The following is a 25,741-nucleotide window of genomic DNA, read 5'->3' as shown; positions in this document are numbered from 1 at the left end:
TCACTTGAACAACGGGATTATTTAAGTAGTAATAGCTATTTACAATGGTTTGAAAAAAAATAGAATTTTAATTTGACACAACTAAGTGTCTCTCGTTTTTCACACAACTTGTATTATTTTACATTTGACCTGGTTTTACCAGGTTTGTATCCCTATCATAAATAAAATAATTGGTATCGGAAACGTTTGTAAATTGGTACATTAAATGCATGCTAATGCAATCCATATTATACATAAAATTATGTATTTTATCAAACGCGACATTTTTTCTGGTATTCATTGATAGACAGATAGATAGATACACAGTTACATAGATACATAAGTAATGGATAGATGAACGGGCGGACGGACAAGCAGACATAGATGACATATATAGGGCGCTTGTCCTTCTGAACGGTATTCCTTTTTGCAATGCAATGCAACAAAATGAGGATATATTTGCCATGTTTATTTCTAATGTATAACTACGTAACAACGAGTGTTTTCCTGAGTAGCATTAGATGCAAGGTACGAAGTGTATGAATACTTTGTAGTTAAAAGTAAATAGTACGTCATAGCATCTTGCTAAATCAACACGCATATTAATTGGAACAGTATAAAACTACCCACTTAGTGAATACAATATAATATACAAAGAACACGTGAAGGATCACAAACTACTTGGTCTTTATAAATATATTGTTACCTAAACTGGCATTTGACCATGTGAGCATGTCTTAGTCTGTGCTTTTTAAGAATAACATTTTACGCTCACGAATGAGGTGATACAACAACTCGTTTTCTCTCCCGTCTCATAGAATCAATAGCAGCCGGCAACAAAAATGTCAATGCATCACACCAAAATGTATAGGAAAGAGGCGTATTCCGAAACTGTTTAAGCAAATAACGCATACGCCAGAATAAAAACGCAAATCAGTATCACAGCATTGCAGTTCAAGAAGAGACTGACCGCACCAGATATAGTCATGGTCTCCTTGTATCTTTCAGACATTTCAGTCTCTAGCAAATCTTCACCAAGTTGTTCCACGTCTATCTTGCTGGTGCGGTGAATTGTTTTAGACACGTCAGTGAGCCGTGATCCACCTGAAACATCAAACGTTTTTGACTTAATGGTGACAAAGAATTTTACGTCATACAGTGTACCGTTCTTTTCAACACTTTAAAATAACTCGCAAATGATAAATATGTTAACATCCTGGCAATGGTCTTACTATAGGATTTTGACACAATGTCGGTATGTATATAGCTGTACACATTGACAAATCTATCTTTGGTGATGCGTCTATGACATCCCATCGTTTGGTCACAGTCAAGAAGACAAATAAGCTTGATAGTCTGTTCTGTGAAAGACATTTAATTAATGTGCAATTGACAAATTATTGAGGTGCGTGCAAACGTAATTTGTCAATTTAATTAAACAATATGTAGAATATTATGGTCGAAATAATATAAATTTTTGAAAAAAAAATGAATAAAAAACACTTCGAAATAAACCATCTAGGTACAGTGTTTATACCATTTCTAAAAGTATTCATTTCCATGGAAACGCTGCTCGGCGTGGCGCTGACTATTGTTAGTCTTCTGTGTGCTAGTTTGTTGCGTTTTACTCCAAGTTTATGAACGCTCCACACAGTCAGTCCTTTCAACTGCAATCAGTATATATTTCTCACAAATAACAGAGATTTAAAAATAACAACATTCGATCGAATCAATGCAAAATTATACATGTTCGGCATAATAGATACATGCATTCAAGCCGCAAGGAAATAAATAATTTACGTATTTCAATAATTCATTGAAAACTACAGGGATATATATATATATGCCAACCAGCTTTAAAGAGGGAATACATGTATAATGGCAGTCGGTTGAATTGTGGGACTGCATAAGATCGAGCTGATTGCGTCAAGACAATATCAACGAGACCATAGGTCGAGTGCGATGCATCTTCATGCAAGGAACGAGAAGTTAAAGACTCTCACATATCAACCGACTAACTATTTCTTTTATTTCATACCTTTGAAGAGAGTATAAAACTAAATTAACGATAGTTTTTTTTTTTACAAAAGCATTTTAATTCGAAGAAAACCGTCCTATTTCTTTCACGTTAATAATACGGAATAAGAAAACCCACTGTGTTATACGGATTTTTTTTCGATTCTCATATATTATGTTTAAATCTTACAATATCCTAGACGGAACGGGTAGATTAAGCTTTTATCCAGAGTTTACCTTTTCGTAGTTGGGTTTAGCCGTACAGAAACTTAACCCAACGGCTATCACCGTAGAAACAACCAACAGTATTCCAGAGAAGTAGGTAAAGTTCACCGCAGAAACAACGACGGGCCTATGATCAGGTTCCCCACATTTCGGTGCCGGATAAACAAAATCCAATACCAGACGGGTTATTCCAATCAATTGGCCAATCAGCATACCCCAAAATGCACCCTATATGTACGTAGACAAAACTATTCAAGTATAAGTTTACAATAAATAATAATAAAAAAGACACTGATTCTTTCAAAGAAAAGTTGCTTTTATATCTAGTTTTCTTTAAAAAAAACAACACTTTCATTCAACATTGATTTAGAACTGCAGTTTAAACACATTTCATTAAACAAAAGGCAAGTTATAATTAGAAACATACACGTAGTGAAACTGCATCGTTACTAATTTATACCTAACCTCTTCGTTTATTCTCGGAACCAGAACACCCAGTAGGAATATTACACATAGAGGTGGCGCAATGTAACCAGTGACAGCTTGAATGTAGATGAACAATTGTGCGCCCTGGGCGGACTTTATTAGCGGAACCCATGCAATACTTAGACCGACCAGAAAAAGAATGAAAACACTGAAAAATAAATAATAAGATTATATTTTTCATTTATTTAACTTATGTTTGTCTTTAACTGTGTCTGAAGTAGCTACGAGTTGGGGTTGTTTTGGATATCAATGGTGTGCATAATAACTCATTTTTACTAAAATCATTACAGATAAATACTGTAGTTTATCGACTACGTTTTAAGTCAAGTACCAACCGTCCTGATATTAGCAGTTCCTTCTCTGATGCATCTTTTCTTATTTTCTTCCAAATGTCCATGGTGAAAAGCGTCGCTGCACTGTTAAACACGGATGTAAGTGAGCTCATAAGCGCGGATAACATCACAGCCATCATAAGACCTTTTAGTCCTGTCAATAATTTAATGCATATTTTATAACCACTTTGTGAGCATGTTAGAAAAAGGGAATATTTCGATTAAAATTACTTCATGATATAAGATTGTATTCGTCTTTTCCGATTGCATTAGTTATAGATCTACTATCTACAAAAACAACATAACAAATTCTTCTCCAGTAGAAGAAGCAAACAAACATAAACAAGGTACCTATTGGAGCCAGTTCCAGGACCAGTTTTGGATAGGCAATATTGGAACATCCATTCTCGTTATCACACACACTCATACAGACCTTTGGATCAACACATGCCACCTCATCTAAAATAGGAACAAATGAACCATGTAGTTTTGTATCGATACGAGTTTTATCGATGCTTCTTTTTTCAGAGAACAAAGATGGCACATTTACCTATTTTGTACAATTATTGTCAAACATTTCTACACTATAAAGCTGTTGACAAGCCTAATGATAAATAACAAGTCGAATGGCCAGGCTTAACCTGATCATCAAACTTTCCTTTTGTATTGTTTCTGTCTTCTTTATCATTTTGTTATTGAGTTCATGAAACCTGTACAAACTATACTTGTTGCGTCAATAGTTAATCTTAGTTCCAATAACTTCAATGTAATAATTTGTTTAAGTATTTTTACCAGGGAAGAGAACTCGGCTGATCATTCCAGGAAAAATAATTAGGAACAATGGGAGGATTTTGAGATATCCGGCCACAATTGTAGCACCACGAGCATGTCCAATATTTTTGGCCGCTAGCGTTCTTTGAACGATTACCTAAAATGTCAATAAACACGGGTAAGTGGTTGCAGTGTCCAAACTACTAACACTATTCCATTAGAGTCTAATTGAGTAAAATGAATATCATATTTAAGGTTTATTAAAGGTTTACGAAATAACGAGTTGATACTGTATGCAAACAAAAAACATACTTCTACTTTGAAAACTCCGACAATACATGGTCTCTGCCAATGTCAAAATAAGTACATGTACATTCAAATTACAATTTTTAAGGCTGTAAGAAAGGTATGATATGGTAAAAACACCAAACCTGATCAGTACACCAGTACCAAAGCGAAGCCAGAGTGGACCTTATTACTACCCCGGGCCAGGGAAGGTCAGAATTAACGGGGTCGCGAAAAATGTGGAACGCATCCTCCCGGGGAAGACCGCACATACTTCCTTCCTTTGGCTCGAATGAAGTTGGATAAGCTTTTGGGTATTTGTATTCAAGGGCCCAAAGACCTCCGACTTTTACGTATGCTGTAGTTTAATAGATTTTTTATTGAAAGAACGTATTCGTTTATGCAAATATGTAATAATGTACATTAAATATAAAGAGAGAAAAGAAACACAATAATGTTTAAATGATATCGCTATATGCTTTACCCATTGCAGCAAGAATGGATGATCCTGTCAGCATGATAACAGTCTGCAGAGTATCAGTGAACACCACGGCCGATAATCCGCCTGGTAAAAAAACAACACAAACAACATTAACAAAATATTATTATTTATATAATTCCAGTTATTGAACATCAAATCAAGGGTAGGATATGCTCATATGGTTATTGAATTGATGTATTTCATGTTTTTTACTATTCTTTTTTTAATATATAGTTACATATCCTGATATCATTGACTTCAATAAAAGTAAATAGTTTGCTAAATATTATTGTTTTAAAGTTGAAAATGGATGCTGACCTACCTATGACTGTATAAAGACCGGTGACAACTAGAATCGCTGATATTGAAATGTACGTGTTCCATCCTAATGCCTGTTGTATAAACACTGAACCCGCGAACACATCAACCTACAGCAACAATAATAAAAGGGCATGCAATACATTCAACGCTGATAATCAACCAATGGGTCTGTGTATTGTCTGATACGGATTGATACATTATTTATAAGGTTTATCAATAACTGTGCTTGTTAAAACGTCGAGGAATAATTTTTACTTCTTAAATATAAACGAAATATTGTCCAAGGTCACAGTGAATTAGGTATGATACTCGCACATAATCCGTACATATATCACAGTTAAAGCCTTACTGATATTTTTGTCATAATGTAAAGTAGTGTGGATATGACACTCAAATATGTCCGAAGTCTTCTGCCCCCAAAACGCTTCTCCAGATATTCCGGCATCGTGTAAATCTAAAACACAATGCATTCAATCTTATCAGACGAACACGTCCACACAGAAATGAGTTACAATATGTATTAAATGATAAAATAAGACTTGTATTATACCAGGATAAGTTTACCGAAGGATAAAGACCAGGGTTATTCCGTTATGATATATCTCATCCAAAAGATCACAACAAAGTTGTCTTTCTTACCCCTGAGGTGAGATACACGGGTAGGAAGAGCCATCCTAACAGCAACAGCAGCAATACAGCCTACAACAACAGCCACATTAGCAGTCTACATATATTCACTTCCAAATCGATCTTACCATTTGTATAACCTGAATCAAACTTTGTTTCATTCTTTACTTTGCCCATCGAAAGCCATACATATTATGCAATCATAGACAAAATCATTAAATTCGCGACGAAACGAATTCATATCATTCCGACTACACCAAATAAAACTTACCCCCCACTCAAAAGCAACGACGGCAATCCCAGATTTGGCACCACTACCAGCCAATCCAATGAAATGTTCGCTGCCGATGTTACTAGCAAACAACGAAAACCCAATCTGCAAAATATATCAAATCGGCCGTAGGAGAACGTTCTGGTTTCTTTACATGAGACCGCCAATCGGGAAATACACATTGTCGGATATTGCAAAAAAATTTTTTGCCTGAAACATCTCCGAACCATAGGATTTTGACGAAATTCCTTGCTGCGGGGATGCGAATAAAACAACACAACTTGCAGTTTTGTCTTAATCCCATGACCTACTCACAACCCCAGATAATACACTGATAGGGGCATTATGTTTTGCAACAGTTGTTTAATATGTTTTTGAATCTTGCATCCTTTACCATAATGATCAGTACAGTGTCTGAATAAATAGGTTTAATGACATGATAAAGCACGCATTAAGTAGATTAAACTACATAAACAACTGAGATGACTATTAAAGTCTTTATAAAAGTAAATAACTTTACGTACCGGTAACCAATGGAGGTTCCTGCCTGCAAGGAAATAGCCCTTTACCGACTCTCGGTTCTTTCTGCATGCAGACTGCAACACAATGTATTGTTTTGTGTTTTTTGACGGATTGTTATAGACATAACGTGTGTTAACTGAGTAGATCTTTGTCTAGACATAAAGTCATGGTTATATAAAGTTATAATGTATTCAAATTTCCCAATAATTTAACAGCATCACTAGTTTGATGTGCAATTATAAATTACCTTGATTGCCTCTTTAAAGTAACAATGCACGTATTCAAAAAGTCCCCCTATAGCTTGTACAGCTATTAAACTGTATTAACTTAATATAGTTGTTGGAGTTTGATTTCAACAACATCACTAGTATGATGTGCAATTAAACAATACCTGCGTTGGCCAAGTAAATTAACAATGCACTTATTTTAAAAGGTCCCCTATAGTTCATACAACTAACTTTATTCACTTCATAAGTTGTTGAAGGAGTTTGAATTACCTGTTTATAACATTGAATATATATCGAATGGTAATAACAATGTGATTTTTTTAACAGTACCCAATCCCTTTCGTTTGAAGTTCTACTTGGTACTGACCATAACAAGGTTATAAAGTTTCTAGAAGGTATGTTAACAGAAAAAAAAACAATTCTCGTTTTAATAATCATGAAAAGTTACTTTAGATATTTATTTTTTTAAATAAAATAGTTATATACTTACAGACAAACCAACGGCGAGAACGAAAGCAAAATAAAGTCCAATAATCAAAAAGTCCCGCCAATCTTCCAAATACGACGTCATTTTATGCTTTTATATAATTATTTCGATTCAAATATCCTTTCAAATATTATATACTATTAATTACTGTTCATTTAAACTTGATGTGAGGGCAACTTTGAACCAGTATGATGCTGAAAAACGATACATTTCATGTGCTTGAAATTTTCTTGCGTATGAATTATTTGTTTTCCTCACCCTAAGGTTTATTTAATGTGAATCATTTTCTTATTGTTTAAGAAACATCCTCTTAACAAACACAAACATGAAAGTGACTGAATGTTAAATATTTGCTGATATCGCTCTTGCGTTTGTACAAAGTATTAAATGAGGGCTAGTACTTGATAGTAATCAGATAACAACAGGACGGTATGTCTGTCCGTACATATTGGGCGATAAATAGGTAATATATGGACGGGTAATACATGGAAGATGAGTCAAAATGTTGTACGATTTAGTAATGACTCAAATATCTATATGGTTTGGTTTATTATATAATATAGCAAATTTCGATGATTTCACTGGCTTTGGTAAAAAAAAATTTTTTTCATATCAACTACTTTACACAACCAGAAATATACATTTGGACAATTTTAGAAAAAAAAGTATTGAAAACGCCGATTTTTCAAGTTTACATTTAATTCTTAACAATAAATGGTTTGAAATGGTACAAACATTACGCATGGTATTCGTACTAAAGTGAAAATAATCACAGGGTGTTATTCCTTCGCTTGTTTTTCTTTATTTTTCATAAAATGTACTGAAAGTACTGAAAGTAAGAGGATTGAGTTCAATTGTGTAAAACCACTGTGTAGTGTCCTCCTCCGCGATGGTCGTTCCGCGATGGTCGTTCAGCCATGGTCGTTCCGCGATGGTCGTTCCGCCATGGTCGTTCCACGATGGTCGTTCCAGACTATATTTGGTTGTCTCACACTATCCAGAGTGTGCTTGTTCAACCTCCTCTATGCGTTCTGGTCCCAGCATCCACAATCGTTTTGATGCTTCGCGATGCGTTTCGTTACCCCCCCCCCACACACACACACACACACCCACACACACACACACACACACATTGTGATGAGTCGCAGCACCTCTCATACCCATAGCGTTGCACCATTGTCTGTAACGCAAAGCGTGACAAAGTAATAAGGTTTGTATTGTCCGCAACAGTCGGGCTTATGAGGCTCAAGCTATGCATGACGGAACCAGGTCGTTACTATTCAAGTATTTTCTTCAATTAAGAAAAGAGCTAAGTATACTCTTTTCCTCGTTGACTTCACTATTTTTCGATAAGACTGATTCGAAAGGAAACGGTGTTTTTCCTTTCGAACCAGGCACCTTTTTACTTAAAGCGATATCTAAATGTCACGTCACAAACCACGTGGTTTGACACAAGTTGTATACTATAACATCATGACTTCGATATCTAGATGTCATGTCATAAACCACGTGGTATGACACCAGTTGTATACTATAGCATCATGACTTCGATATCTAAATGCCACGTCATAAACCACGTGATATATTACCAGCTGTATACTATAACTTCGTAACTTCGATATCTACATGTCACGTCATAAACCACGTGATATATTACCAGCTGTATACTATAACTTCGTAACTTCGATATCTACATGTCACGTCATAAACCACGTGATATGATACTAGCTGTATACTAAAACATCATGACTTCGATATCTAGATGTCAGGTCATAAACCACGTGAAATGATACTAGCTGTATACTATAACATCATGACTTCGATATCTAAATGTCACGTCATAAACCACGTGATATGATACTAGCTGTATACTATAACATCATGACTTCGATATCTAGATGTCACGTCATAAACGACGTTGTATTACACCAGCTGTATACTATAAAATCATGAATTCGATATCTTAATGTCACGTCATAAACCACGTGGTATGATACCAGCTACATACTTTAACATCATGACTTCGATATCTAAATGTCACGTACGTCATTAACCACGTGGTATGATACCAGCTGTTTACTACACTATCATTACTATATGTATGTCTATCTTTTAACTCAATTATCTAAAAACAAACGGGAAGTAAAGTAAACAATTTGAGAAGTTTGCCATAGCTTAAAACTAAAAGTTGAAAAAAGAGAAAAATTATACAAATGCCTTCCAGCTTTTTGTTGTAACAAATTATTTAGGAAATCAGTTTATTTTCAAGTGTTTTTGTACATATTCATATACTATATTTCTATTAACTATTAACACATTGTTGAATTAAAAAAGGGAAAATATGCAAATAAAAACAAAAAAGACGTATAATTAAATGTATTGTTCTAAAAGGTCGACAAGACTGTGAGCTGTGGGCAAAGTGGATATGTTAGAAAATAGTAAGTAGTCTCCCTTTGATAGTTAAGCAACTAAAGTTATTGTGGGAGGTCACGTGATAAAGATATAATGCGTTGTTCGTAGGTGTGTTCACTATTAAACCTGAAGGTATTTGTTCAAAGGTATATTTACAGAAATGTCTTTACGCTTTACTCTTTCGTCAATTAACATGTTAAAATGTGACAATTCTTTAGTTTAAAGTTTCTGCAATAGTGATATACCCTGACATAGGTCGGTTTGGTACAGAATCCCGGTTCTCGGCAAAAAAAAAAAAATATATATATATATATATATATACCCATCTACTGTTTGAGATGTTTGTGGAAACAATTGACATTTTTTTTTGCCTTATCAACATTTATACAGTTCGGTTAAATGAATCATCGGATACAATGGATACGGGGCTCGTTCAGCCACCAACATTGAACCATGGCCACGAAATGAGGAAAGAGAACAAAGACAAATTTAAAACATTGAAATTACTGTTTGTGTGTTTTCAATAATACTACATGACTATATAGTCAAATGTAAATACAGTATCTAAACTTGATTTATACAGTGTATATAACATGCTATATTTTCCTTGTGTGTTTTATATTAACCACGGCCTGTGTTTGTTGCTATGCATGTCTTGTTATGCATAGTGGCTTGAGGACAAAGGCTCATTCAAGTCATAATAAATCAACTAGCCAGAATTATATTTTACAAAAAATCAAAAGTACTTCTGAATTTTGTCAAATCTCATTTTATGCTTAAGACGATGTATCATATTGATGATATATATTTTTTTAAGTATTTGTAAAATATTTTAGCTAGTTGAACTGATTTATTATGACTTTAATGAGCCTTTGTCACCAAGCCACTGTGTTGTTGTGCGCATATGATATTATATACAGGGACGGGTCCAGGAATTGACGTCGGAGGAGGTGTAACATAGTCTTAGGGCCACACTCTTTTGATATTTGTGCCTCCCTCCAAACCAAAATTTAAATGCTTTGAAATACTGGCAAGAGTGCTTTGGGTAACCACCTCCCTGCATGCCCCTTGGATACGCTAGTAAAATATGAACATGTATATTTATTATAAAGATTGATATATTTAGAGAAGCATCTAGCGCAAGAAAATACTGCATACATTAAATCATTACGATAACGTTTTTTTTTTATCTCTTTTAACTTGGTTTGTTTCACCCGATGATGTCTAATGAAGTCGAAACGCGCTGAGGAAGTCGGAGTTTGTCCTCTCTTTTTATTTGAAAATACTCGTATAATAAGATATAAGTGCAATATTGGTGCCATCAATTTATCTTATTAGGCTATCATTGTTCACATTATTAATAATGAATGAATGGATATTGAAACTGATATGTTTTAATAATTCACTGAAACAACCTCTTTGCTAATTGCACCGACTTAAGCTTATATTAAACATATTAAAAACGCCTAGTGGAACTCAAACAGATTTATGCCTCAGCAAAATGAAATGTTGAAGTTCTGTGATAACCTTTGAACATTTGGCCTGGATTAAAAGATTAAGCGATTTAAATGGAATAAGACACATGTACATAATAGGCGAAAAATCCTTTTTACTTAAGTCCATATGAATATAAACGATTAACTAACAGTATTAATTTGTGCGACGTTTAATCTTTGATTTAGCGCGCATGCGTCAATTCCGTTGCCACAGATCAAAAATATGGCTGACACCAAATTTCGATATTTCGCTTAAGTTTAAAAATAAAATGAAGTTTATCTAATTTTGTAGTAGAATGAAATCCGCGTTATTCATTTTATTAACTCATTTCTTACACAATGTTGGTGAGTATTCTTTTTTATTCTTTTATTGCATTGTAGTCAAGTAATACGATTCGAATAACCAAGCTAGTAACACAAATTAGGTATACACAGTTACTTATAATTTTATCTTGTTAAACTATATTTGTACATCTGACAAATGTTATCGCGTACATCATTTGTCGTTGCTTCTTTACAGGTATTTTTAACATCAATGCAAAACAAACATTAACAATCGAAACACCACGTCCATTTGACGGAAATCTTTCTTCACATACATCTTCACAACACATGTCGCTTTCTTCTTTGTAGACGCGGACTGCCTGTTTCCGGGTTCCTTGAGTACCGGAAGTTGGTACTCTAGCACAAAGGGCGTCCTAGATCTGTCCTCCAGCGATACAACCACCACAATTGCATTCTACGATACAGATTCTTTTGGAACATTTAACCTCACCTGTGAAACGCAAGACGGGGACAAATACATCTTCAAGTACGTCTTTTTTTGTTTTCTTTTCTCTACCTCTCTTTCTTATTATGTAATCTTCCTAAATCATCATTAGCCTCCATAGGGCTAGCGCTCTTATTCTTTATATTACTACTTGTTATCTATTCCTATTCTATTCCTCTATTTCTAAGATGTATTATTCCAGAATTCTAATAATCATCCATAAGGCTCTTTTTTATTATAACTACTTGTTTCTGATATGAAATTTAACCAATTTTACTGGTTTACAAAAAACGGAGTATGTGTTTTAACGCTATACAGCAAATGCAGAAAATGCCATTATTTTAAGGAGTATGTGTTTTGACGCTATACCACAAATGCAGAGAATGCCTTATTTTAAGGAGTATGTGTTTTAACGCTATACAGCAAATGCAGAGAATGCCATTATTTTAGGGATTGTGTGTCTTAACGCTGTACAACAAATGCAGAGAATGCCATTATTTTAGGGAGTATGTGTTTTGACGCTATACCACAAATGCAGAGAATGCCATTATTTTAGGGAGTGTGCGTCTTAACGCTATACAGCAAATGCAGAGAATGCCATTATTTTAAGGAGTATGTGTTTTAACGCTATACAGCAAATGCAAAAAATGCCATTATTTTAGGGTGTATGTGTTTTGACGCTATACCACAAATGCAGAGAATGCCATTATTTTAAGGAGTATGTGTTTTAACGCTATACAGCAAATGCAGAGAATGCCATTATTTTAGGGATTGTGTGTCTTAACGCTGTACAAAAAAATGCAGAGAATGCTATTATTTTAGGGAGTATGTGTTTTGACGCTATACCACAAATGCAGAGAATGCCATTATTTTAGGGAGTGTGTGTCTTAACGCTATACCACAAATGCAGAGAATGCCATTATTTTAAGGAGTATGTGTTTTAACGCTATACAGCAAATGCAAAAATGCCATTATTTTAGGGTGTATGTGTTTTGACGCTATACCACAAATGCAGAGAATGCCATTATTTTAAGGAGTATGTGTTTTAACGCTATACAGCAAATGCAGAGAATGCCATTATTTTAGGGATTGTGTGTCTTAACGCTGTACAACAAATGCAGAGAATGCTATTATTTTAGGGAGTATGTGTTTTGACGCTATACCACAAATGCAGAGAATGCCATTATTTTAGGGAGTGTGTGTCTTAACGCTATACCACAAATGCAGAGAATGCCATTATTTAAGGAGTATGTGTTTTGACGCTATACCACAAATGCAGAGAATGCCATTTTTAGGGAGTATGTGTTTTAACCCTAACCAAAAATGCAGAGAATTTCCATAGAAAGTAATAGCAAACATTTTGACTATTTCTTGACTACATTCGAAAGTCAGGACCTTGCGAAAGACTTTAAAATAACGAACATTCGATACATCCGAAATACAAACAAATATTGCACCACGCCTAGGACATGTACTCTGTGTTAGACAGCATCTTGCTATTCTTATGTTATTAGTTTTGAATGATTTTATTTCTTTTCAGGTCAAACTCATTTACTCAGTTCAGCCTCAATTGGAACCTGTACGTCTGTTTCGTTTTGACGAGCACTGATTATGACAACAAGTACATCTACCATTTGGGCTCCAGTAAGTTATTAAATGCACTCACATAGACATTAAAAATATATGTTTTCCCTTAAGGTACGACCATAAATTGAACATTACTCAGTATTGTATGATTTGCCACACAAGAAAGCAGCAAACATGAAATGTCACGCAGAATTGCAGCTGTCTTATTCTTCGAATTATATGTAAAAACTTTACAAACATTTAAACTGATGAATTCCTAAATCCATTCGAAACAGTCCCTTTACTAAAAAGAGTTTCACGTGGTTACTTGTTACAGATGAGAACTCGGACGCTAGCGGAGAGCGGCTAAAGGCGGCCATTTCCGGTTCGTTGACAGCCAACGCTGCCAACATTTGTGACAGGACATCCTATGATGCAGGCACAGAGCATATTTTTCTTCTGAACAATGGTGAGTTGGTTGAGAATAGTCAATTTGGTACTTTCTGGCACTGCTCCCAAAGCGTTGCATAGTTTCTATCGCGTTTACAAAGCCATTTCCAGGTTTATTGTAACTCATTTGATGCCCGTATTTGTAAGATAACGAGTTACATTCCCAAATATTTTCGCTGATCGCAAAGTCATATTTAGTGATTTCGAATAACCAGAAAATAAATAACTACACACAACAACTCAATGAAAATTACAGGTGCAAGCCCAGTAATCGAACATTAAAAAAGAGGAACAAGGCAAGGGCCCAAACGACGATGAACTAAAGACAACCACTACAAACAGGGGTCATGATTACGGACAGTCTCAAGTCCAAGTCTAGACTCAGACTCAGAAAAGCATTTTAATAAAGGAACAAACAATTATATTTATTCCATTTCTTTTACAAAAAGTATGTTAATAATAGTAAAACATTCAACTATTAATACATTTCAGCAATTTTTTTCCATCATTGCTCTGATAGAAGCAAAATTACAATGAAATGAAGTTTTGCCATAATGAGTCTTGAGTCTGAAATTAGTCTTGAGACTGTTCGTAATCACTGCCGCAGACCACATACTTATCAAAATAGCTTTACAGATAAATGAAAGGACGGCCAGTGAAACACATGGCCCCAATATCACGAAAATACTTAAGTCAAATCTCAAACTCAGTTTCAACTCATTCCACCATATAAAAGCATAGTATTCCTTAACATCTTGTTATGTTTTATACTTTTTGAAAACGCAATTTCTCATAGAATATGAAGATAAAAAGATTTTGTCAATATTTCAAAGAAAACTAATTCTAGAGCAAAAAAGATACTTGAGTATTTTATAAAGAATACAGAATTGTACTCAAATACATTTTTGGTGGAAGTATATATTTACCTTGGAATTCGACCAAAGGCTTTTATCAGCATATTCTATGATAAAATGCGAATATAAAACTGTAAAAAACATATATGATTTTTAATGAATTTTAATGCTATGTGGTGAAATGTGTTGAGACTGAGTTTCAGATTTGACTTAAGTATTTTCGTGATATTGGGGCATGGTCTCTGGAACACGAGTCTACTGGGGGCTCAAACTAGTTAATATGGTCATAACCCTACATAAGCAAAATTTGGTATTTTTTACAAAAAAATCCAGGAAATGAAGAGACTGCAGCCATATACTTTCCTGTTGGGCTGCAGGGTGTTTGGTGGTACACGTTTAAAGCAACCGGAGGTCTAAACACGTATTGTGACGTCAACAGCACGGTGAACACCTGTAGCGCGAGTGACAAAACAACCATGACGTACAACTACACCGAATGCGCTACGTTGCAGGCTTATTCGGGTATGTCGCTTTTTATAATCGGTGAAAAAACACACTTGAAAAACGTAAAAATAACATTTATTTTTACAATTATTGTGAAACAAGATATAAAAACTTATAAAATATTAATCACTCTCGTTTGTACGATGTTGCGCGAGAGTGTGGTCTTTAGCTGTGGGGGAAACCGGAGTACCCGGAGGAAACCCACATGTCCGACTTGTTGACCACAATCCAAACTCACATAATAATTTAAACGAGGAAACCGTTTTAGAAGCAAAATTAAACCTTAAATACACGACTTATCACATTATAAAACATTGATAATTTAAATATATACAAACAAAAATATATATGTCGAAGACACCATTTTTTTAAATAGATACATAAAAGCTTTGTTTTATTTTTTTCATAATGCATATTTAATTACGTATTGCAGTCAGCTTAAAACAATTGAATGTTTATGCTTTGAATTATTTCCTGCAGCCGGGGGTGTTGTGAAGTCAATGTGGTCCTCGAGTGACGCCAACTACGAGTATGTGCACGTGTATAACACGGACGATACCACGGACGAGGGGACAACGTACAGATTCACATGCTATGTATGTACATGAAGTTGTTGTTTTTCTTCTTCTTCTTCTTCTTCTTCTTCTTCTTCTTCTTCTTCTTCTTCTTCTTCTTCTTCTTCTTCTTCTTCTTCTTCTTCTTCTTCTTCTTCTTCTCATGTTGACAAGTTAAGGTCTATTTAACTTTTTTATGTAGAATTTCATTAACGTATTCATTACGATATACCCTAATACAAAAGTTTCTTTCGTTTCATGTATTTACTCGCCGATCGCCATTCATATATGAACATGTATTGTTTACTGTCAATGAGTTGTTATACTGACCTATTACATTGCATATATTAAGGTTTGAACTGAAATACATTTATGTTCTGTTCTTTAATACTAGTATTATTCTAATTGAATCACTCTCGGATATAAAAGCGCTGAAAGTGCTGAAAGGCTGTAGCCGCGACAAGCGTGATTTTAAATTTTTTAAATAATTTAATAAATTCTGTTCACATGCAATTAAAAACAAAGGTCTGGCAAAAACAAAGAAACACCCGATATTATTACTTTCGATGTTCTTTTCTGAACTAATACGGACACTTTAATGAATTTTGAAATGCATTATCTCTTTGTCTTTGTAGGTGTAATTAAACATCAATAAATAGAAAATAACAGCATCTAAATATTCATCTTTATAGACAAATGTAAAACAATGTGCACTCGTAAACTTTAAAATAAAGGTGATTCCAATCAACACGTCACAAGAAGTGAACCAGGTGAACGCTACCCAGTACCCTCAGCAGTGTGCGACGTCACAAACGCCCACAAGCGTTGATTCGCCCGGTGCCATTATCGTCTTCTACAGAAATGGTAAGAATTTCTTCTACCGAAGTATTGAAAGTTTTCAATTTATCTTGCATGTTTGTTATTTTTCTCTTGTTGACCTTTATTGACTCGAATACATCTACTAAACCCCTTTTCCATTTCTTTTTTCCAGAAACTTGCGGTAAGTACTACGACATTCTTTGAGTTTACATTTAAATGATAACTTCTTATTGGTAAACAGCGTTTTCCAGTGTTAAATACTTTATTATTCTTATTTTAAATCCATTCTGCATCATCTTTGAAGGCGGTGGTAAAGATGTGTTTTGATTTGAAGCCATTATTAAGCATCATCCAGTAAACACATGCATACAACAGTTGAGAGATTCAAATATAATTTCACCATATTTAATCATGACATGCATTATGTCGTACTTCAGAAGACCCAACGACGACGACGACGACGTCGGCGACGACAACAACGATGATGGCGGCGGCTGATGCGTCGTCATCAACTGTTTTATCAACTGCGTCTGCTGTCGGTGCTGCTTTGGGGGCCTTCTTTATTCTTCTGATCTTCTTCTGTGGGGCTCTTATCTTTTACTATTATAAGAAGAGGAAAGAGAAGATTATTGAAAACGATAAACTCCCCTTGTCTAGGCCCCATCCAGCTAACACGAGATTAACGAATGGGGATTTGTACAGAGATTCTATAAGAAAAAATGGTACGAAGACTCCAAGAGATTCTAAAACGCCAAGAACTATGAATGGGGACGTAAAACTCAACATTGACGGAGATCTTGGGATACGCAGAGAAAATTCTATTCTTATCACGATGAGCTCCCGCGGTGGTAGTGGACTGGGGCCGTTGGAAGGACCTCATGATGTGACAAGAACCCCTGTAGTTCCAGTAGAAGAACCAGAAAAGGTAATAATTGGTGATTCTGTACTTGAGTCTGAAACCGAGGCAGACGCCATTCTTGCATCAACGTTCCTTCCTACTTCTCCTGACGACAAAAACGAGCTTTACTTTACGGATGATGAAATTAGAGAAATTGAAAGAAACGCAGAAAAGGAGAATGAGAAGGACGATGAGTGTGATATGGATGAGATAGATGATGAGCTAGGGCTCCCTAGACTGTCAAGAGCGTTTACTCCGGTAATGCAACCTGAAGAAGCAACACTGCCTACTATTGCTTATAAGAAGAAAGAGGCAGAAACGGATACAGAGGACGACGTTCGTTCAGATGGCATTAAGAAAGTCAAAGTCAGGAAGCATTTAAAAAAGAAAAGAGTTCACTCCAGCAAATTAAATCGAGCTGGTTCTGGATCGAAAAATGGAAGAACGAATTTACTGGAGACACCGTTCTTGGAAAGAATAAAGAAATTAGACACTGAAAAGGCTATGTTAGAACAGAAAACAAAACTTGAAAAGGAAATGAAACAAATAGAAAATGAGGTCATAAAAGCAAGGGTAAGACAGGGTTCTACAACGCCTGCTACCAATAAATCTAAAAGGTGAATACAATCAGACCCCAGTATCACAATCATTCTTATGTTGATTCTTAATCTCAGTCTCAACTCACTTCACACAGAACCGCATGGCATCATTCAAAATTTATATGTTAAGTCTTTTTCATAGATTTTGTTGATAAAACTAATTAGTCAGTATTTAAAAGAAAAAAAATAGTTTAAGAGAAAAAAAGTGTACTAGGTTCCATTTGATTTGTTTAAAGTGCATCTTGTGCAATAGAAATAATTTGATTTAGAATACTGAGAAATAATGTTAAGGAACATAATGCACATGAAAAGGCGCTTTTAAAGAGAGTTAAACTTACGTAATTCTGAATAATGTCGTGCTGTAATGTGGAAAAAGAGTTCATATTGAGATTGAGGATTAACTTAAGTATTTTCGTAATATTGGGGCCTGGAATATACGTAAACAGTCATTGTAATCATTCGACGAATTTTCCCATTTCAGTGAAATCAATCAAAATTGTTTATGACCTCATTGCCTGTTTTAGATTTGTTGGTAACATAATTCACGAGTGCGTTTCACTTTTCACATCTATATATCTTTGGCTACAACAAATTGTTTCACTAAAATGGGTATATTCGATCTATATTCTTCACACATTCTAACAGAAATTTTGGCACATGCTGTAATGTGTATATAATCACCTTTCGAACCCTTGCTTTTATACTGTCATGAAAAATGTATATCGTTGATGCAAGAATACTATATACCTATACAGTTTGTGCCACAAATTTCCAACTTGTAAAAATAAAATGTAAATCAAAATTAATTCGCCAATGTACATTAGTGTCATCTTATTAAAACGATTGTCCAGATCTCCTTTGCATAAAAAGAAAATGTATTGGCCAATGTTGCGCAAAATTGTAACAACAATTCAACTTTAGTCTGCGCGATAAATCCAGTGTATATATAACCGGCTGGATATCATTAAACCTTACTTACACTCTTGTTTGAATATCGCTAACATAAAATATCGAGATCGTATATTAGACATGGACGGTTTCTTGCAGGTCGGGAAGATCGTCAAAGACCCCACAACCGCTGCATCCGGTAGTAAGTACGTGGTGGACAAACAAGGAAGTGCGGGGATTCAACGACCAGATCAAAGTACGTATGCGCTTTTATATATCTTATAAAAAGTTAAGAAAGAATTTTTATGAATTGGGCTAAATCAATTAGTTACTTTCAGCGACGTTTCTTAAGAATGTACATGTATTTACTTGTGGATCAAATTGACGCTATCATTAGAGTCAATATACTAACAAACATTATTTTGACAACAACGATTTTCTGTCGTCAGGATTTGTCCCAAAAACGCCGGCGAGCGGAGAAAGACGCCGTTTCGGCGATCCACCCCCAGATAGTTCACGTGGCAACCGCAGAAAAACACCCAGGCTCAGACATCCTATGGAAATACAAAGAGATGTATGGAATTTTTGCTCTCTTTTTTACCAACGAGTATTAAAATTGTTAACGCCCTGAACTTGACAATGACCTTTAAATCTGTATTGCCATTTCAGGTTGACAAGGATAACTAACGTCTTTACTCATACGTTTTGACAACAATGATAAAACAATCCTTTTAAATTTTAAAAATATTGTCAACAATATCAGCAATAATTGTGTTTTGATTTAAATTGAGTCAAGGCCAATATTTACCCTTTTCTCCTATTTTCCCGCTGACATTCACAATACGATGATCATTTTGTATTTTTTAACTCTGCCACCGATCTGATACCTTGCTATACCATTTAACTTTTGGCAACGACTATCATCTTATTCTCCAGTATTAAACTTTCACGACCACAAATTATCACGTGGTGACTGGTAAACCTTGACAACGACTGTTTATCATTTTTGTCCTATCGGACCATTTCTCTTGTTTTGCTATGATGTTGTATATTTTTGCGTGTTTCTTTTCTTAGTTCCAAATCTAATTAGTTCTTTAAGACATAGATAATTGAAAATGTAAAACAAGTTGATTAAAATGATAACATTTAATTGGCCCCAGTACACTTACTAAGGTTGTGCCATTAAATGAGACGGAAGTTTGATACTGACGGATGGGCTCATCAATTCCATTTTACTCCGTTTGGAATCTAAATGGTTAAACTCTAATGGATTGACTAAATTTGACTAGAATTTTTAATTGAATTAACTTTTAGAATGAGGAGGATCAGACCAAAGCGGAAAGACTCAAAAAGAAAGAAGAGTTTTGGCAAGAAGAAAAAGTTGCAAGAAGCGGTCGACGACGGGAACATCCTGAAGCAGTCACCATCCCCTCAGTTAAAGAGGACCCCTTCGACCATAAAGAACAGCCAAAGGTGAGGACATAATAGGAATATGACTTATAATTACATAACAATCACTGTTGCAAAAAGGGGATTTTATGTACTTTAGAAAAAAAACTTTGACCATTAAACAGCTTTCAAAAATGGGTGGGGTATCGGTTGGTATTATTTTAAACATTTCAACCAAGTTTTAGAACTTTGGGAGAATGAACGCGTGAATACAATCAGTTCTTTTACATGTGTGTTTTTTTTTTTTCAACCTCGAAACACTCGGATATCTTTCAAACGAATTTTAGCTCAACTTCCGTCTCCGATGCAATTACCACTTTCTCTACACACACCTTTACCATTTCAGTTTCCGATGTGTTTATCGCTTTCTCTTAACATACCTTTACAACCTCAGTTTCCACTGCGTTATCGCTTTGTCTAAACACACCTTCACAACTTCAGTTTCCACTGCGGATATCGCTTTGTCTAAACATACCTTTACAACTTCAGTGCACCATTTGACGGAGGATTTATTGTTACTGTTTCTTTCCAGTCCGCACCCATTGTCGCTCCGTCCCGCACCGGGAAGTCAGCGCTAACACAGAGGATGGAGCGAGAAAACACCACCTTTTTCGATCCTCCGAAAGATCCGAAGAGCAGCGACGATGTTTTCGAAAAAGCGTCACATCTTTGGAACTATAAAACTCAAACATTTTGGTGATAAAAATGAACCTTAGGCTCATTATATGTTTTCCTGTTATACATTTTGTTGACTGGTAAGGTTAATAACTGCGTAAGATGTATTCTGTTGCGATGGCAAATCAAGAAAATTAAATCTATGTTTCTACATTATTCTTCGGAATAATAGCAGATATTCCATATATGAAGTTCTCGAGCACTTAAATGCCAATCAAAAAAAGAAGTGTATTTAGTTCAAAAAGTTATTCACAAAGGGCCAAATACAGCATTAAGACCATTTACCTGCAGAAACACTAGGCATTCATTACGTTTTGTTTCACTTTATATGGTTGTTTTCAAAAGGAATCGTTGTGTGATTTTTATGTGCGTTTTGTAAAATGTTTGATATTCATTACGTTGTATTTTGTGATAGGTGTGTGTATAGTACCATGTTGTGTAAGTCATTAGTAACTTATCGGGCACTTTAACTGTAAGTCATGCTTAGTAGTGAATGTTTCATAGATTATTGCAGTCTGCCATTTAAGTAAGTCAATGCCATTCTCATACAAATGTATTTAAATAAATAATAAAAACACATTTGAACGCGTCATTTTTGCCTAAACTCATCAAAACACTGGCCAAATAGGTTTTTTATCGTATGAGAAATGACATAAGTTAAATACCATACACCAGTGGTGTGCTTACAGTGTTAATTATGATCGAGTACGTACGTTAACTACCAATGCCTGTATCGTGTTCCTGAGTGCTATTCTTTTTTCATCTTTTCATTAACTACCATGCCAATAACTGCCGCATAAATAAATTGCAACGCTATTTACTTATAATGCATGCTATTTTTGAACGTTGTTCTTGAAAACATCGTTCAAAAAAGTAAGGTCACCCGCTACACCCTCTTAAGAGCTCGTGTATAACCTCAATAACTCGGGTGTGGGTGCCGTAACTATTATTTATTGGACCCTTTTTTTCTAGGCATTTCATATGCACACTCTCCGATCCCGTCGTCATTTTATAACGGAATCCATAGTTCATGTATCAGCAAGAGGATACAGAAAGTCGTTTCTATGCTGATAAGTACACAGTTTATAAGGGCGTTTTTTTATACCAAACTAGTTTTAGTTATGGTTTCAAACGTTTCGGCAGTTTCCTAAGTTTTGCTTATATTGTACAATTTCAACAACATGATGAAGACATTTCATGTAGCCCTTAATTCAGAATTTCTTCAAAACAATGATACAGCAGACGGACGTTTGCCATTTTAAACTAAATTGTGATTCAAAACACGTTTTGTTTCACTGTCCACTGTGTTTTCAAAGTGATCTTGTTTTCGTTTGTTTTAAAGTAGCAACTGCTTTCCACATCTACATATACAAAAGTTTGATTAGCAATAATTTCATGGACTACAAAATGCAAGTTGATCATCTGTTATAATTAACTGTATTTAAACTTCTGATATCTGTCAAATTAACAAGACTGCACCCAGAATATAAGCTTCTTCTCAAGACAATACAATTATGTATCAGCCTTCGATATATTACACGTTTTACACCTGAATGAACGCCTGCTCCAAACGCGTTATAATCTAAGTCATTTAGAGCATGTTTTATAAACTCTCTTCATGAATAAGAGGGGCAGAGAGAACGGGCGAAGTTAGCTAGCCCTTTCTTAATCATTAAGATTAAAAATATATTATCTAAATATATCTCGATAATCAAATTATTGGACAGGTGTGCTTGAAGCTTGAATTTCCTGATAGATCCAAATGTTTTATTGACCGAACCCACTACATAGTACACCTAAACCTAAAAAACCTCTTGGTCTAAGGCAGCTATTGTCCCTATATTCAAGAACGGGAATAAATTTGACCGTGCTTATCACAGAGTATTACATTAGTTAATGTAACGTTCATGTTTTGTCTTTAATATTGGGTAATAGAATAAATGGATGGTGTGAAATAAATATTAAGTTTAGTGATTGCCTGTTTGGTTTTCGTGATAATCATTCTTAAGCTGATGCGATTTTTTCTTCTACATGCTATTATCCAAAATGTATTAAACAACATGTCACAGCTTAGGTGTGTATTTGTTGATTACCAGCGAGCTTTTGATACGGTTAATAGAGATGCGTTATGGATTAAGTTAATTCAAACAGTTATAAGCTGTAAAATGACTAGCATGATCAAACGTATGTATAATGACATACAGGCATCTATTAAACTATGCTCTGCTGGAGAATTGGAGTTTTCTCATTTTTATGTAACAGTCGGTGTAAAACAAGGAGAACCTCTCTCTCCACTTTTGTTCATATTGTATATAAATGATTTCTTTGGAATTTTGAAATTTCATACATAAACTATTAAGGATTTAGAACTTTTATCAATGTATATGATTTTATTCGCTGGTGATATTATAGTATTTACCTCAGCTCCAGCAAGTTTACAAGAGCACAGATCAATGCCCTTTACCATTATTCTGTTGAATGGGGAATAAAAATCAATGTAAATAAAATGGAAGATTTGTGGTTTTGAATAACAGAAGCAAGCTAGAAATGTACAATTCTATATTCAAAATGAATGGGTGAATATTAGTTGTCTTGGTATTAACTTTCATTATACAGGCAATATGTCACATGCAGTAAAAATGCTAAATGATCAAGCTCTAAAGGCCAACCATAGTCCCTTGTCTTTCTTTGACAAAGTTCATCTTGGTATTAAAATTAAATTGTCTTTATTTGACGCTATGATCGGTCTAATTTTATTGAACGGTTCAGAAGTATGATGGGTATTTAACTTTAAGGAAGTTGACAAGTTACATATTAGATTTCTGAAATATAGTTTAGGTGTTAAGCAACAAACCCCTTTCTCTCCTGTATATGGTGAGATTGGCAGATTTCCTTTATCCATTTTATGCAAGTAAAGTTCTGCTAAATTTTGGTTAAAAATTATGAAAAATGTAAATTCACCAATTAATATGTGATGTAATGATTTGAATGTTAATGTAAATAATTCTTCTTGGGCAATGAGAATAAATTATTTATTAATCATCTTGGTTTTATGGATATAAGACACAACTTTGAATTAAAACTGGTAGATATTCTGGTACTGCCAGACATGAAAAGGCTGTTCTTCAAATATGATAGAAGACGAGTATCATGTTGTGTTGTACATTGTATAATAGATTGAGACAAACATACTTAGGCAACACCTCCTGGCCTACTATAAATATGTTTAAATCTGTATTACTATTTTAATCTACTCGTAAATTACTAAACACTGAACAATTTATCAAATTGGATTTAAGAAAATCTACCCTGGAACTTTAACTCTTTCTTTAATATACTATATAAATATTTCAGTATAAATGATTTATGACTGTCTTATTATTGTGTTGTTTTTGCGATCTACTGTACTACTTAATATGTGTGTGTTTGTATACGTATTATATTATCAATATGAATCAGTATGCCGATTTCTGCCAAAAAACTTAGAAATTTTGAACTTGTTACACAATGTTGGATACCTTCCAGTTTGGGTCAAATACACATCATATTGGCTGAGTGGCATGCAAATCAACTGTACTCGGTGTTTGCATTTTTGTGTGGGCCAGGGAAAGGAAAATCGATGATTTTTAAAATTTTCTGTTCATCAAGTCAATATTTATTTATTGTCGGGTACTATCATCAACAGTTTAACATAAGCTATGAATAGCTTTTGACCGACATTATAAAATAGCATAATTTATGTAAAATTCATGTAAAGTTCATGAATTCTTATTAGATTTAATTCTGAAGATAACACCAACAAACACCAAGTAAGTTAGAGTCGGATTTTGACGATCAACAGAAAATAGAGAGGGCTAGCTCGACCTTCGGCCGAGATCGGCAAAACTGAACTCTAACGTATACTTTGTGTAAATTGTGATCCGTTCCATAGCTTGTAAATCGTTTTGCCAGATTGAGACCTTTGATTGGGGCTGGTACCAATGTTCTTGAAGCGAGTTTTCTAAGCCTTTGTAACAAGGGTGTAACTGAATGTAATATTTCTTAAATATTACAAAATTTCTAGCCTGTCCAAATCAGTGCTCTTTCTGGACTTAATCTCTCAGACAACCTTCGATCGGCATTGCATGTATCTATAAAATTATGTCGATGTTGATTGAAATCCCCTTAATCAAATAAGCGCATTATAGTGTTCTAATCCTTGCAGAACTTAAGGAGATTTAAGTTTTTAAAAATCTATTTAAACTAACTCATGAACAAGATATAAAACAATTTATAAAAATTAATTCTAAGATACAATCTGTCATGTAACGACAACATAATAAAACAAATGAGACATCCATGTACTTCAGTTCAATAGAGTTCACTCAAACATACGAATTCACCATTCACAAGTCCACAATAAAACGACAGCCACGCAGAGGTTTTATAAATAAAGCAAATTGCGAAAACCCGAGGACGCCGGGGCTCTACCAAAAACCTCGAGTAATCCGATGTATTCGTTCACAAGAAAGATCAGAGTATAAATAGGATGATATGGGTGTTTTATTATATGCTTTCCGGTGGTTTATAGAGATCTACCTGATCAATTTGATATTTTTCACTGTTTTGAACTTTTAGCCCAACCTCACGTCCAGATCAAACATCAGCCCGCACATGGCTGGGACACAATTTCATCGACGTCATTTTCGAAATGACTTTCTTTTCGCATACAATTTGGCGCGCTTTTTTGAAAAAAAAACTACCATAAATTGTCATTTTATATCAGTTATAGCATATAA

The 25,741-nt window shown here is 34.7% G+C and overlaps 2 protein-coding genes across 2 annotated transcripts; one reads left to right on the top strand and one right to left on the bottom strand.

Moving 5' to 3' along the window:
- Positions 1-433: 433 nt before the first annotated feature.
- Positions 434-7,345, bottom strand: LOC128228185 (sodium/myo-inositol cotransporter 2-like). The gene is made up of 15 exons (XM_052939348.1): positions 7,034-7,345; positions 6,319-6,390; positions 5,795-5,899; positions 5,536-5,595; positions 5,246-5,350; positions 4,898-5,003; positions 4,579-4,659; positions 4,241-4,452; positions 3,831-3,966; positions 3,390-3,497; positions 3,042-3,192; positions 2,686-2,854; positions 2,233-2,448; positions 1,517-1,646; positions 434-1,083 (listed from the first exon to the last, which is right to left on the bottom strand). The coding sequence occupies exons 1-15, from the start codon at positions 7,112-7,114 to the stop codon at positions 875-877; spliced, it is 1,941 nt and encodes a 646-aa protein (XP_052795308.1). The 5' UTR covers positions 7,115-7,345; the 3' UTR covers positions 434-874.
- Positions 7,346-17,866: 10,521 nt separating this feature from the next.
- On the top strand, positions 17,867-20,988 carry LOC128226101 (uncharacterized). The gene is made up of 5 exons (XM_052935992.1): positions 17,867-17,925; positions 18,999-19,095; positions 19,289-19,413; positions 20,154-20,312; positions 20,821-20,988. The coding sequence occupies exons 1-5, from the start codon at positions 17,890-17,892 to the stop codon at positions 20,986-20,988; spliced, it is 585 nt and encodes a 194-aa protein (XP_052791952.1). The 5' UTR covers positions 17,867-17,889.
- The last annotated feature ends 4,753 nt before the right edge of the window (positions 20,989-25,741 follow it).

Source organism: Mya arenaria, chromosome 3 (assembly GCF_026914265.1).
Source record: "Mya arenaria isolate MELC-2E11 chromosome 3, ASM2691426v1".
NCBI lineage: Eukaryota > Metazoa > Mollusca > Bivalvia > Myida > Myidae > Mya > Mya arenaria.
The sequence above is the reverse complement of the archived record's forward strand: the minus strand, read 5'-3'. Positions and strand labels throughout refer to the sequence as shown.